This window comes from Meriones unguiculatus, chromosome 20, assembly GCF_030254825.1.
Source record: "Meriones unguiculatus strain TT.TT164.6M chromosome 20, Bangor_MerUng_6.1, whole genome shotgun sequence".
In the NCBI taxonomy this organism is placed as follows: Eukaryota; Metazoa; Chordata; class Mammalia; order Rodentia; family Muridae; genus Meriones; species Meriones unguiculatus.
In genome coordinates, this window is record NC_083367.1 from 45,493,574 (window position 1) to 45,507,847 (window position 14,274).

Consider the following 14,274-nt stretch of genomic DNA (forward strand, 5'->3'; position numbering starts at 1 on the left):
TTAAAAAGAGTCCAGCCAATTGGACCACAGAGCCATGTCTGAATGTACAAGTTTGGAAGCGGTCCACAAACAGCTACATCCATAGGGCTTAACAGAAAATAATTAGCCTCTAATTGCCCAACAACCACACATTTATTTATGATTAATCAAACAGACTGAACCACAGCACTGGTTCTTTAGCCCTCTCCCCGGGTTTCTGAAAACTCACCTTAATTTTACAGTCCATGGAACAAGACAGCAACAAATGTCCAGAGAGAGGAAACAGCCTGACTGCACTGACACCCTGGAAAGAGGCATCACGTCATTGCCCTGCTGCATTCAAAAGACAGTATCCTGCAAGCAACCTAATTTGCCATTTTTCTTTATTCCCATCATGTTTTAGAATAGCCTTCATCAGTGTTCCAGGAGGCCTTATCTCAATACCAAGCTACTGAAGGCTTTTTATTTTAAAAACTTCCGATTCACTTCCTTATCTGAGCCAGTCAGACTGTTACATGCCTACTTCTTTCCCTTATTTCCCTTGTTCTTGGCAAAGACCTGGAAATTAACAGCTGGAATAGTGCAGACGACAAAGACATCAGCCTCTTAAGTTTGCAAATACCTCACTTTGCATTATTTTAAACACTACCTTGGGCTAGACAGCAAGGAACATCTACTCTCTGCTGTGTAATAACCCAGGAGCCACAGCAACGTTCCTGAGGCTGGGTACCATCTGCCCATTATTCACTGTGTGGTGCCAAGAGGAAGCAGATGGCAGTAGGAACTTGTGGGAAAACGAAAAAGCGACAGTATGAGGGATGGACCCTGACCCATAAAGCTTAGGTCATGGCCAACCTGGATAGCCTTGCAGACTGATGAGCCACTGTTCCTTGAGGCGTTTCCAAAGCCTAGCTCACATTTACCTGAGTCTGATGCTCCTATTCTGTCTACCTTCCCTGTGTCAACAGCTAAAACTCTGCACTGGCTTCCCGCTGTGTTTTATATTGGGAACACTCAACTGTCTTACCTTTGTGTGTCCAGACCACATATGAATTTGTTTTTTTGGTAGGTAACATTTTTCAGGTGGCACAGATGACCTTAGATTAACACCAACATCCTGAGGTATGTGAAGGTAGGACCTGCCTTGATAGTCGTACATTTCTTTAACTAGAATAAAATGTCAAAAGAAAGCCACAAATAAGCATAAACCATAGTCATGAAATCTGTATTCTTAAAATAGTAACAGATTCTCAGGTATACTGTCCTTACTAAGATCATGGTCTGGCTCAAACTAAGCTCCTGGAATTCTGGCCATCATTACAATGAGAGGTAGTATTTTAGAATTTCTAAACACCCAAGAGGCAGGAGACCTTTAACAGGACCTACCGTTCTCTCACTCAGTGACACACGTCAGTGACAAACACTTCCTGCAATCTAATCACAATGAAGGAAGAAAAGACAATACTTAGGTCTCTTGAGTCAATGTTACAGAACTGGGGGCAACACAGGCCAAGAAGGGAGCCAACAAAGAGCAAGTGTGACCGCTCTGTTTTTCCATCTTCCCACTTTTCACCTGTGGGCCTCCTTTACCTCTCTTTCCCCACTCTCACTGCAAATTTTACAGGAAAAGTTACATGGGTGGCATGCTGTCACTCCTGTAACATCAACACTACTTACAGATCCCTCAGCTCAGATGCGAGACGACTGTATGCTATGTAATGCAGGGTTCGTACCTTATACAGCTTTGTGCTGTTCTAGACATGTAATGATGGAATTTTGGAAAACCAAGACTTCCAATTTTCCTGCCACCATCCTGGGCATGTATGCATCCAAGTAGTATACCTTTGTCTGATTTAAAAAGCTGCTGTTTGCGTGGGTTTCAGTTTCATTAAAAATTACTAAATGAGTTCTGGCTTGGAATTAGGACAGAATTTCCAACAACCTCTAAAACGGCCCTAAATATTCGTCTGCCATTTTGTACAATGTAAAGTGCAAAGTGGTGTTCTCAGACTGATGACCATAAAATCAAAATATTGATCAAGTTGGAAAAACATTAAAATGCTTTCTACCTCCCGCAGTATCAAATATTCAACCAAGATTTAGTTCTTATGTAAAAATCAATAAGAACACTGATTTCATTAGTATGAAAACCTGTTTGACTCTTTAAAGAATGGTAAAATTTATATACAAAAATTTTTTAGAATTTCTTTAATTATCAGGTAAATGTTTAAATTGTACACCGGTTTTACATACCTGCCACTGCTATACATACCCCAAGTCAGACCTCTCTCTCAGGTGTAAAGGAGTCATGAGTGGAAAAAAATTTAAGCAGCTGACTTAAATAACACTGTATACCGAAAGCAGCTGGCAGCATGCCTGTCCCACGCTAGGTGCTCAGTAAACGGGGCCAGCTTCCACTTATGGTGCTTATGGTTTTAAACATCCCAGCACTCACTAACCAGAGTCCTTGGACATCAAATTGAAGTTTGTGAAACCACTGGACTTCCTGAAGACTGAGGACCAAGCACCACATCAGTACTGAAGCATTCATTCTCTTTGGCCATCAGCACGTAATTTCCTAACCGTAGCAACTCTTTGTGAACACATACACTATAGTGTGTTTATATATGTCTAGTGACCTCTAATTTACTCATACAGGCAGTCTGTTCTTTACAGGTGGATGTACTGAAGGATCTGGCCTGGACTGAAAATAGAGGTAAGTGGCTGACGCACCCAGGAAAGGACTTATGGACCACTCTTCTTTACTCATTAAAAAAAGAAAAATCCACCGATACTTAAACAAAAATGATCTGTGCTTATCTTTAATCAGGTTACATTCCCCCTTTAGTGGTATAAAGTCTGTGCTGACTTCTGTAGGATGGAAACTGTTCTTGATATATGGTTATATAACAGCAGCCAACAGTAAGAACAACTGGTATTATAGGAAATGAGAAGAAAAAAAAAACCCACAACAGATTTTCATTAAAATAAAGATGTCTGAAAACCATCTTACCATGTAGGATCGTCTTCTCCTCCCCAGGCTTCTCTTCTTCCTGCTTGCCTTTTTTCTGCCTCTTCGCCGTGATTTCATCCAACTCCTTTTGTTCTTCCTAAGGAAGCAAAGAAACGAACTTCAAAATGAGTGTCTGAAAGTCTCATCATGCGCACCGTTGGTTATACATCCTTTGTCGTGAGGCTCACAAACATGTCTCCTAGGGCAGCAATGGCAACTCTTCCACACCCGAGATGACGACCTCTTAAACAGAGCACAAGACGACACCAAACACACGCTCAACAATATTTTTAAACATACACTTCTGTTACACCTAGAAATAAATGTAACACGTTATGCTAATTATGCAAATGAAAAGCCAAGCCGTCAGAAAATCTGGTATCAGCAAGGATAATGAGTTTTAGAACATAGTGTTGTTTTCAGTGAGTTGCTTTTACAATGTCAGGAGCAACAATTATAGATTTTAGACCAATATTTTTTGGAGATAATCTGGAAAGAGAAGACAGCAAAACAGCAAATCCCTATCTATAATAAACAAGTGTAGAAGTGAAATCTAAAGGAAGAGAGCAGCACATACATGCCACTATGTTATACAGATGTAAGGCACAGCTAGAGTATAAGCTTTATAAGGACAATGTTTTCTTGATCTTGTCTATCACTGTGTTCCAGAACCTGGAACAGTGCCTCATTTCAAAGACAGTGGGTTACAGAGGTGGGGAAGAATTCTGTAGTTTTAGTTTATAAACTTCACAGGAATCTTTTAAAAAACAAAGGATAAAACTGAAAAAATTTAAAACAAATTAGTAAGTAAAGATGACTAATTCCAGATGACAGCAAGGCTGACTCTGTCTTGACAGTTTGTCAGGGATCGAAGGACAGCAAGCAGGGCAATTTATGAGCATTAGTAAGGGCAGGTTTATTTAAAAAAAAAAAAAAAATGGTTCCATATTCTACATTAGGCAAAAGAGCACAGGGGAAAACAACAGAAAACAAAAAAGGTAAACAAATATTGTAAAGATTATATTTTCTCAGTCAGCTAAGGCTGAGAAATTCTGATGAGTCATGGGTTCTCAAGGGAAATCTCACATTCATCAACACAGATATGATTGGTAGAGACAGAGTACACATTGGAACTGACAATGAAAACATCAAAGCTTACTTCTGAAGGTTTCGCTACATCTTTTTCATCCACATATTTTGCCCACGGTCCCAAGAAACCATCAATATTAGATGCATCATTTTCTTTGAACTTTTTCCTTTTTTCTGTTTTCTTCTGACCAGTTTCAAATACAGTTAAACCTACATTAACAACAAACATAAACTGTAAGTAAGCAAGCCTGTTTTCTTCTGAAATACCAGCATAGATGACTTTACATAGTTACAGCGAGTCTGAGCAACTAAACCTAAAATGCCTGAATCTGCCATACTCTTGCCGACAGAGAGAGACTTATTATTATTTATTAAATGTATTATTATTTGCTTCGGAAGGAGTGAGAGAACAGCTGCTGCTTGGCAGGAGACCCGGGAAGTAGGAAGTAAGGCACCCCACCAGGTTGCTAGTCTTTGGCTTTGAAAGACTGATGACAGAAGCTGGAGGAGGAGGGGGAGCCGAGGAGCTGCTCAGTCCAGGCGCCTTCTTAATCAATCAAAAACCAGTACTGGGGGCCTTTCTGCTTTGTTCTCAGAGACCAGGTCTCAAGTAGCCTACAGTAGCTTTAGCTGGGATTATAGGTGTGTACCATCATGGCCAGCAAGATAAAGCAACTCTGAAAACAAAAAATACACTGTAATTTATCATTTAAAAATGGAACTACAGCAAATGCTCAATAATTTATTTTTACTTTCTGTGTATACAACAGTACAAATTAAACAATGTTTCATAGAATCTGGTATTACTTCCACAATACCATATGATGTATGATGCATGGCTTCCACATGATGTCAGTCTAAACTCAGCCTCTAATATCATCAACCTTAAACAGAATTAACAAAGTATGATGTTTCTTATTTTGATTTCATCAGTAGGTAAAGGCTGAATACTGTTTGCATCCACTAAATGTAAGAAGTGTTTGAGTGTCATGGTCACAAGCTCAGAATCTAGTTATATATTTAGGGGAAGAGGTGTAACCCAAAGAAAAAGAGACCATTTATATGGACTCAAAGCAGTTTCCATTGGGCTGTTTGTTACAACAAAGAATTAAAATTCTACTTCAATACTAATTCACACACTCATAAGGTAGTTTCATAATAAGGGATTATCCTTGTGCAATGAGTACATGTTATTTTAACAGCATTTTATAACTAAGACTCCAATATTCTGAGGAGCTTTGAATAAAGGTGGCATTTGGGTTATAATGGCTTGTTTTATTCTAAGTACTAAGTGAATTTGAACATAAATATGTATTAAAAGTAAACTGAAAATCTGCTATTCAGCAATTTGTCAAAATTATTTTAACAGACATCTAGTACAGAACATTTTCTGTTAAAATGTGGCTTGACAGTTGCAAGGCCAATTGTCAAAGTTACCTACGCATTAATTGAAACAATGAATTGTAGAGGTTGGCACGGTGCCAAGTTCTCAAACCACACCACCACCTTCCCGATGAGACTGAGCAGCTCAAGGGGCCAGAGTGCGTCGCAAAGAGTTCCATACTTCCCTGCTGTAGCTTGTATCTTTCTATTTCTTCAACTTAAAAAAAAACCAGGAGCTACACAAAATGCTCGCTTCACCTACTGACTGACAACGGCAAGTCATACTTATAAATATCTGCTCTGGGTATCTTACCTTGATTCTTCTCAGCTTCTTCCACAGAGCCAATATACTTAGCAGACACTTGATGGTTATCCAATGAGGGGTCCAGCGCATAGCCTGAAAGCAAAAGGCACAAATGACTGGCCCCTCTCCTACAGCTTTGCTGTAACTGCCCATCAACACCCACTTCATATTCCCCTTTCCAGAGAACAAAAAAGTGTCCCTAAGGGCTAGGCCTTCTTTCTTGGTTCCATATCCATTTATAAATGCTTAACCCACATGTCAGACTGAACCAAGAAAGACTTGAAAAGAGGAAGCAGTATTCCATAGGACAAATGTAACAATCATTGCAGCACCAAGAGCATTTCTAGCTGTGAATTCAAAGTTCAGCTTCAAATTCTTTTGGAGCTTAAGAAAACAGGTGTACTATGTGTTCAGAAAGTTAAGAGCTATTTCCTTTTCCTTCTGTTAATGGATGCTACAGGTACAGCATTAATTATTAAACTGATAAAGAAACAGAATGAGAAAGTTATATATAATATACTATTGTATTGTATATATAAGGTACTATATAGCTATTGTTTGAAAACTATCCTTCTTAGTAAGGGCAGTCTCCAGTCTTAAACCACGATTCTTAAAAGCAGCCCTTCAATCAGTCACACAGTCCATAGCTGCATGTACTAATGGTCTTCCCTGGCCAAAGGGAACCAAGAAAAACAAAGATACCCATTACCTACATTCAAATTAGACTTGTTTCAAGACGATGTGCTATTATAATACATTTTTGCTAAAATTATTCTTCATAATAACAGTCATAAAAGTGAGCCAGATCATCAGTCTATGTCCTATAGTCCATGTCAACAATCATGAAACGCAGAACTGTACTTTTTAAAGGGCATACCAGGGGATGGATTTAACATTTATTTTTATTTTTGCGGTTGAAGACCGAAAGGAATTTCTTCAGGGAAACATAAAAGAGATTTGTTATGAAGTATTCCTTTAAAACAGGCCAAGAATACAGGAGTTCAATTCATCCTTACAATATATCAGAATAGAACCAACCGTCTGGATATTAGGTCATTTGCATATAGTTTTCTCTCCTTTCCACCAGTAAAATATGTTCTCAGCCAGAGGAGAGACTTGAGGTCAGAAAAGTGACATTGGAGTATAATCTCTGAAACCACAGGCTCAAATATCATGACTTATTTTAGGTTCTTAGGGGTGTAATGATAGGATTACAACCATTTCAAGAATGATTCCCAATAGGAAAAGTAGCAAACTCCATTGGAAACTCACAATGGAAAAGAAGCTTCAAGATCCAAGAGAATATTGAAGGACTATAATGTTTGTACATGAACTATGTGATAATAGAAGACTTTTTATAGTCTTTGATATTAAAAAAAGATTGTGAGCCACAGACTAACTGATGATCTGGCTTTCTTCTATAATTCACTGGGTTATTATGAGGGCTGATTGTTTCCAAGCATTTATTAAGTGGGTGCTGGGCGTGGGGAAGCTCTACTGTGAGCGCATGTGGGTAGATGTTCTTTCCCTGGGTTCTCTTGGGCCACTGAGACCACAGTGGCACACAGCACACCGTGTATTTGGGATGCTCAGCACACAAAGCATTGTGCTACACAGACTTTCGTAGCTTCACCTTGAAGTGAGCCGCTTCTCCAGCCCTGTAACCCAGATTCTTTAATGAGACTTTTATGAGGCTTATGCAGAATTCAGCCCGACACAGTCCTATGTTTCAGAGCTTCCACTTCTGGCATAAAAACGTAGCAAAAGTACAATGAAAATGAGCTTTGTGTTTATATGACTGGCACTTCATGGCATTGCAGGGGAACAGGGATGGTGTTTCTGGTCATCCTTGTGCTGTGTAAGTACCAGTTCCTGGCTCAACTGGCCAGTCTTGGTCCCTAGGAAAGACTTTAGGCCCTGTCAGCACCTCCACCATTCCCTCAGCTGCCCTGCACGCCAGGTGATGAGGAGGTTGCAGAATCTTCCTTTCACAAGGGAGACCAGAACATGTACACATACCCTACCATAAACCACCAGCGATAGGACAAGACCTAAACCGAACACTATAGGATCTCAGCTCGACTAGTTTTCCACTATCTGTTATCTGTATCTCAAAAGTTTAATACACCTTCATTGTTGTTTTAAGTATGCTCATGTATCTTTCTGAAGCCTATTTTCCATTTTGCCTTTTCAATGGAGTTGTTGTTAACCTTTTTCCCTTTTGGTAGTCATACTTGAAATGGCTGTAACACTAATTGTATTATTATACCCTTTTGATTATAAAAATTAGTTATTGTAGTTGAACCAAAGGAAACTACAAACAATTTGCAAAGGATTACTTTAAAATATACAGAAAAACTTTCAATTTCATTACTAGCACAGAAAATCAAAGTGAAATAGAGACATACTAATGTTGATTATCATATGACAAAGAAAAAAAATCAATCACACAGGTCCTGGGTAAAAGTACAGCTTTTGTATATGGCCTTCCACGTTTATCACATGTTGGAATAAACTTTCAAAAACAACTTGATAATGTACCATGAATTTAAAAACACAGTCTTATTCACTAATGTATTTTAAGAATCATCTTGCTGTATAACACACAAATTGCATTTTTAATATTGCAAAATGGAATCAACTTGAAAGCTAGTATATCAAGGATTTTTTACAGAAAGTATTCTAGCAGACTTTAATTTCTCAAAAATGCTAATTGATATTAACATGATGAATGCATGTTAATGACTATGATGAGACTAATGGCATTTACTTAAAATTCTACTCTCTCATTCCAAAGACTGGTGAGGGGAAAACTCTGGGTGAAAGTCAAACAATGGGAAGAGCCCTTATGGGAAGCCTCCTCCTCCCCCTAAGATCAGCAATAAGCCAGGCTAGGAACTCAGGGAGGAAAGGAAGCAAGCAGGAAGAGAGTTTACACATACACCCCGGACTAGAGCAGGAGAAATGCCAACAACAGGAGCTAAAAGCTCAACGATGAAGTAAGGAATTGGGCTACCAGAGTAAGTGACACTAGTTTCACTGATAAGGACTCCACAGGTTGGGTCCAGCGAAAACACAATGCATTGTGGAGTATAAATCAACCCGGAGTCACTTACTGAGATCAATGTTTGTTCTTTACCTCAGAGCTAGAGGCTGCTGCTCAGGTAAAACTGAATCTATGTGTCATCTTCTTAGCCCCGTCTCACACAGATAACAGTGGCACAGGATGTAAGGAAGGCTCTTCTCTAGTACTTTACAAATGAGGGGCAGTAATGTGAAACCTATATTTATTCTTTGTATACGAGTGAAAACTTAATAGCACATAGCCTAGGTGTCTCTGCCTTAAGTCAGGTAAGACCTATCTGTTCTTTTGGTTTCCAGGCTGCTTCATATACTATAGCTACACACTTACTTTTTATGTCTTTAACCCCCTAACTAGTACAGCCTTTGCCCTAGCCCACTGCTACCTCCAGGTAGAGGCAACACGTAATGGCCCTTTTATTTTCTCTATCTATCTATCTATCTATCTATCTATCTATCTATCTATCTATCTATCTATCTATCTATCTATCTATCTATCGATCGATCGACAGGGCCTATAGAGCTCTCTATAATTATCTAGACCAGGCTGTTCTTGAACTGACAGAGATCCACTGCCTCTGCCTTCCAAGAGCTCAGATTAGAGGCATCCAAACACCATAATGGCTCTTTATTTTCAAATAAGTCCATTTCCAAACTAAAGCAAACTTGTCTGTAAATGCTTATTCTTGCTATCCAGAATTGGAGAGTGGAATCAATACACACATAACGTATTATTATTGTTTTAATCTTGCTTTGTTTTAAAAGGAGACTTAAACTATCTAAATTATTATCTATGGTCACCTAAAATCTATGAAAACAAAAACTTTAACTCTCTCTTAGTAGCGGCTAGAATATATAAATTCACAAGTTTTTGGTTTTTGTGTGGGGGGGTGCTTTGCCTGCGTGCATGTCTATACATCATGTGAGTGCCTGGTGCTACAGAGAAGAGGGCTTTGAAACCCCTGGAAGATACAGTTACAGACAGTTGTGAACGACCATGTAGGTACTGGAAATTGAACCCACGCCCTCTGTGAGAGCAGCCAGCATCCCCCAACCCTTCCCCCGGACAGAGTGTCTCTGTGTAGTGCTGGCTGTCCTAGAACTAGCTATGTAGACCGGGCTGGCCTCAAGCTCACAGAGCTCCACCCATCTCCGCTTCCCTCCCGAGTACTGAGATTAAAGGCGTGTGCCACCACTGTCTGGCAAGCGGCTGATATTCTTCACTGAGCCACATCCCGATCCCTCGTGATACAGTGTTCAATGTGTCACACCTCACTATAGGCTTACAATGGACTCCGTATAGAATCAATGGGTACAAAGTGAATCTGTAACCATTTTACTGGACTAGAGGTGTCTATGCAGTCTTTTACGATGGTTTTAGTAGTGTGTAGTCCTTCTGGTTGTTGTCTTTGAGACAGGATCTCATGCAGCCCAGGTTGGCCTAAACTATGTACCCAAGGATGACCTTGAACTGAAGATTCCTAGGCCCGTTCTTCTTGGAATACTAAGACTACAGGCATACATGACTACATTACCTGAGTTATTGTGCTGGTGACTGAACCAGGGCCTTGTTCATGCTAGGCCAGCAGTCAATCACCTGAGCTACATCCCAGCTGGTATGTACTTTCCACTGTGGCTGCACACTTGCCACAGTGATATATAACCTAATAATATAGAGAGGCGGGGAAGGCTGCCCTGCCAGGAGGAGGAGGTCACCGTAGAGGAGTCACCATGGGGACAAGGATGGAGCAGAGGTAGCAAGGACGAGACTAGAGGACGGCTAATAGGGTCCATGGCTGGGAAGTAGGTCAGACTAGCATAGTTGAGTTACAATAGATTGATATCTGCCCAGTCATGGTGCCTGAAGCTTATTATAAATGTTAACATGTCTCCATCTCATAATGTGGGAGCTAGAGTGGGCATAGAAAAAAAACCCTTAGTCCGACATTTGATGAGAGAATATAGTTATTTTATATTATGGATTTGTTACTATATACTGGCCTAAATTCTTTAGTAATCAAGAGAAAATATTTAAAAATAAGATTTGAGAAACAGAATAAGTTAAATAGTATATAGGATGATGAATGTAATTTTTCACACTGTATTTTCACTAACAACTTAATAATAATCTGTATGTGATAAAGATTTAATAACACATGTTCATTACTGAGTGCAATGACAAGGAACATTCTGATAGAAGGACCACAGATTATTTCAGTACTGAGAAAAAAAAAATCACAGGATTTAATAGAAAAGCTCAATATTCCAGGACACTTCCCATTCAGTATTTATAGGTGTGCATAATAAGGTACATTGCCTCTTTGATGAAATCTAGAAGAATAAATTTAGGAAGCAAGAAGACAAAACCAGTCACGGCACACGTTACTCAAGCTATTAATAAAGCCGAACTTACAACTGTTTGAGTTCTATCATCACCTTACCGTAAGTGGCAAATGTTCTTCTTTGCTGTTCAAACATGAAGTCATTGATATGTGCTGGCTCAGCGTATCCAGAAAGCATATTTCTAGGAGCAGCCATTTGCTGTGTTCTAAAGGGATTTTCTGGTCCAAACTGCAATGTTATAAGGAAGGAAAAGAAGGTTACTGAAATTACTGTACAATGTATTTTCAACTCTAAACCATCGGGGGCTGACTGACCTATTTGGGATCATGCCTGCTGTACATGGTTCTGTGTGATGAGGCAATGGCTGATTAGCGTTTGCCAGCCCCTGGGCCAGAAGAAGACCGCAGCTCACATAAGTCCACGCGTGGACATTTATTTCAAGAGCTGCACGTTCACACTGCAGGAAGTCTTATTTAAAGGCACTTCTCTGGACAAATGAGAATTACTATAGATTTTTCTAAATCACGACTTGGGATTTGGGGTGATATTTTGTCAATGACAGCATTTAAATACAGCTTTTGTTTTAAAAACCATGTTTTTCGTCTATTTATGAGTTCCTCAAAGGTAGGGACTCAGAATTTTCTACAATCACCACGGTGCCTGGCAAACACAAACTACAGACATCATTAATCAAAAATCAATCAGAATCCTTGTGGAGGCACAGTGCAGAAACAAACTAAAAATTAAGTGTTTGAAACAGTCTAAGAAGAGAGATCACAAATGTAAATAAATAAAACTTATCCACTCTGAGAATTCACATCCAGAAACAAAACAGTGGCTTTAATGTTGTAGCCTTCCAGAACTGTTTTCCAAATGTTGATTCTTTTTGTACAAAAATGCTGGAAAGTTAGACAGGTGATCTCCTCTGCCACATATATAGAAGCCTAAGATGAGGCATTTTACCTGTTCTAGGGCCAAGTTTTATTACTTGTAAAAACTAAGACTACAACAAACCTAAGGCAAATGTCTTACTACCTTAAGACATTGCCTAAATGTACAACCTTAAAGTCTAACTTGTAAGACACTCAGTTAAGAAGTACCACAATATGCTATGTTAACCCTATTAAATAATGCCATTATGAAAGATCCTGGGAAAATCACTCTCTGAGACAGGGCTTCAGTCTGTGTCCCAAGCTGTCCTTGAACTCCTTGCAATCTTTCTCTCTTAAGTTTCTTGTTTGTGTTTATGGGGAGTTTGTGTTTATGAGTGTTCATTCAGCAAAGAATGAACTTAATACTTTTCTTCATTATTGTTTTGTTTCACAGTATAGCCCAGGCTGGCTTAGGAATGCTTTGGAGGCCACAACGGCCTTAATTTAGCAATCCCCCTGCCTTCACTTCCTGAGTGCTGGGACGGTAGGCACACACCATCACACCTGGCATATAACAACATTTATGTAAATACTGGAACACCCATGATTCCTCATAAAATATTTTGACATTAGAACATCTCAGGTTATTGTCTTTATGCCTAAAGCCACAAATGTCAATTCCTGCTCCCCAACCAGCTCTGGGTCTTCTCTAGATATCATTGTACTGTTCATGGAAAGCTATAAATTTAGCTGTCAGATTATTTGCCTAACATATTTTTTACATTAAAGGAAAATAAACTACTACATGATTGCTGTAGACTAGTAACTTGCATTTCTGCTTAAAATGCTCAATTTTCTACAAGATTTTTAACTGATTCTTATTCCAAATTATAAAGGCCAAAGCAAGACTTTGTAGTCCACACGTGCTGATGGAACACAGGGAAAAACAATGCAGACTGCTGGACATTGTTGACAACTTCATTTATGCATAAAATTGACAATGAACAGAGAGCGCCACAAAATGAGAGATAAGGATATGGCTGACAGCTCCTAAGATGCAGGCCAGCACACTCACCACCTCAAAGCCGATCTGGTGCTTCTTGAGTCAGGAGGGGGGAGGGAATCTAAAACGACAGAATCCCTACTGCCCCTGCAGTCCTCCGAGCACATGTGATAAACTACCACAGTGCTCGCAGGGGTGATCTACTTAGAAAAGCAGCACCTGCCTTGCAAGAAGTGTACAGTTCTACAGGCTGTACACGTCAGATTCACTGCACTAGTTACATGCCATCCTTAGTATCAAGTGTACACACAATCCATTTACTAAAGCTGAGTGTATTTCACGTGTGTTGCCAATGCCTGCAACAATCTTAAAATCTAAATAGCTTAGATTTTATCTGGGGGACACAACAAAAAAATTCTTCTTGTAATATTAGGAGGCTGTGGTGGAGGAGGCCCATCTACTTTAGGCCAACCTAACTGCCCGGGAACTGGCAACTATTTAAGCTGACCTTAAAGACACAAAATGAGGCAGAGAACGCTGCTCGGTAGGGCCCTGTTCTAACTGTTACTGAAAAAGCTGCCCAGATCTCCCAGTCTCTGAATATGCAAATTGTTTAATTCTTGAACAGCCATTTTCAAAAGAATATAAAAGGATAGAAAGCAAATTCAAATTTTCTTTTCAAGTTTTAGTAGCTAAGTTTAAGGTTTGGATATGAAGTGTCAACCCCCATCCCTCAAAAGACTTGTGTGTTGGGGACTTAGTACCTGGCTGGGAGTGCTCTCTTAGGGGGCTCTGGAAACATTCTGTGGTGACCACGAGCTGCAGAATGTCGCTGGGCACAGGTAGACTCCAGAGCTATTTTGCCCTTGGCATCCTGCTCAGGTCCCCCACCCACACAATCCTGCCGCCATAAGTTCTGCCCAAGTTCACGGAGCCAAGCAACCATGGAATGAGTTGAAACCATGAGTAAACAAACAAACAAATAAAAAAATCTAGGGCTGGAGAGATGACTCAGCTGTTTTATGAGCACTGTGTGTTCCTTCCTGCAGGACCGGGGTTCATTCCCAGCCACCCACGTGGTGGCTCACAACCATCTGTAACCTCAGTTCTCGGGAAGCCAATGCCCTCTTCGGACCTCCACTGGTACCGGACACACAAGTGGTACACTGACATACACGCAGGCAAAAAAACTCAATAAAAAATAAAA

General features: G+C 39.8%; 1 protein-coding gene across 1 annotated transcript in view; it reads right to left on the minus strand.

The window, feature by feature from the left end:
* Cdc40 (cell division cycle 40) overlaps nucleotides 1-14,274 on the minus strand; it is a 49,819-nt gene that overhangs the window by 13,683 nt on the left and 21,862 nt on the right. The window contains exons 3-8 of the mRNA XM_021648658.2: nucleotides 11,291-11,420; nucleotides 5,778-5,861; nucleotides 4,152-4,291; nucleotides 2,993-3,089; nucleotides 1,007-1,146; nucleotides 209-283 (exon numbers count right to left, since the gene is read on the minus strand). Of these exons, the coding sequence (XP_021504333.1) occupies nucleotides 209-283; nucleotides 1,007-1,146; nucleotides 2,993-3,089; nucleotides 4,152-4,291; nucleotides 5,778-5,861; nucleotides 11,291-11,420 (666 nt within the window). The remainder of the gene's footprint in view (nucleotides 1-208; nucleotides 284-1,006; nucleotides 1,147-2,992; nucleotides 3,090-4,151; nucleotides 4,292-5,777; nucleotides 5,862-11,290; nucleotides 11,421-14,274) is intronic.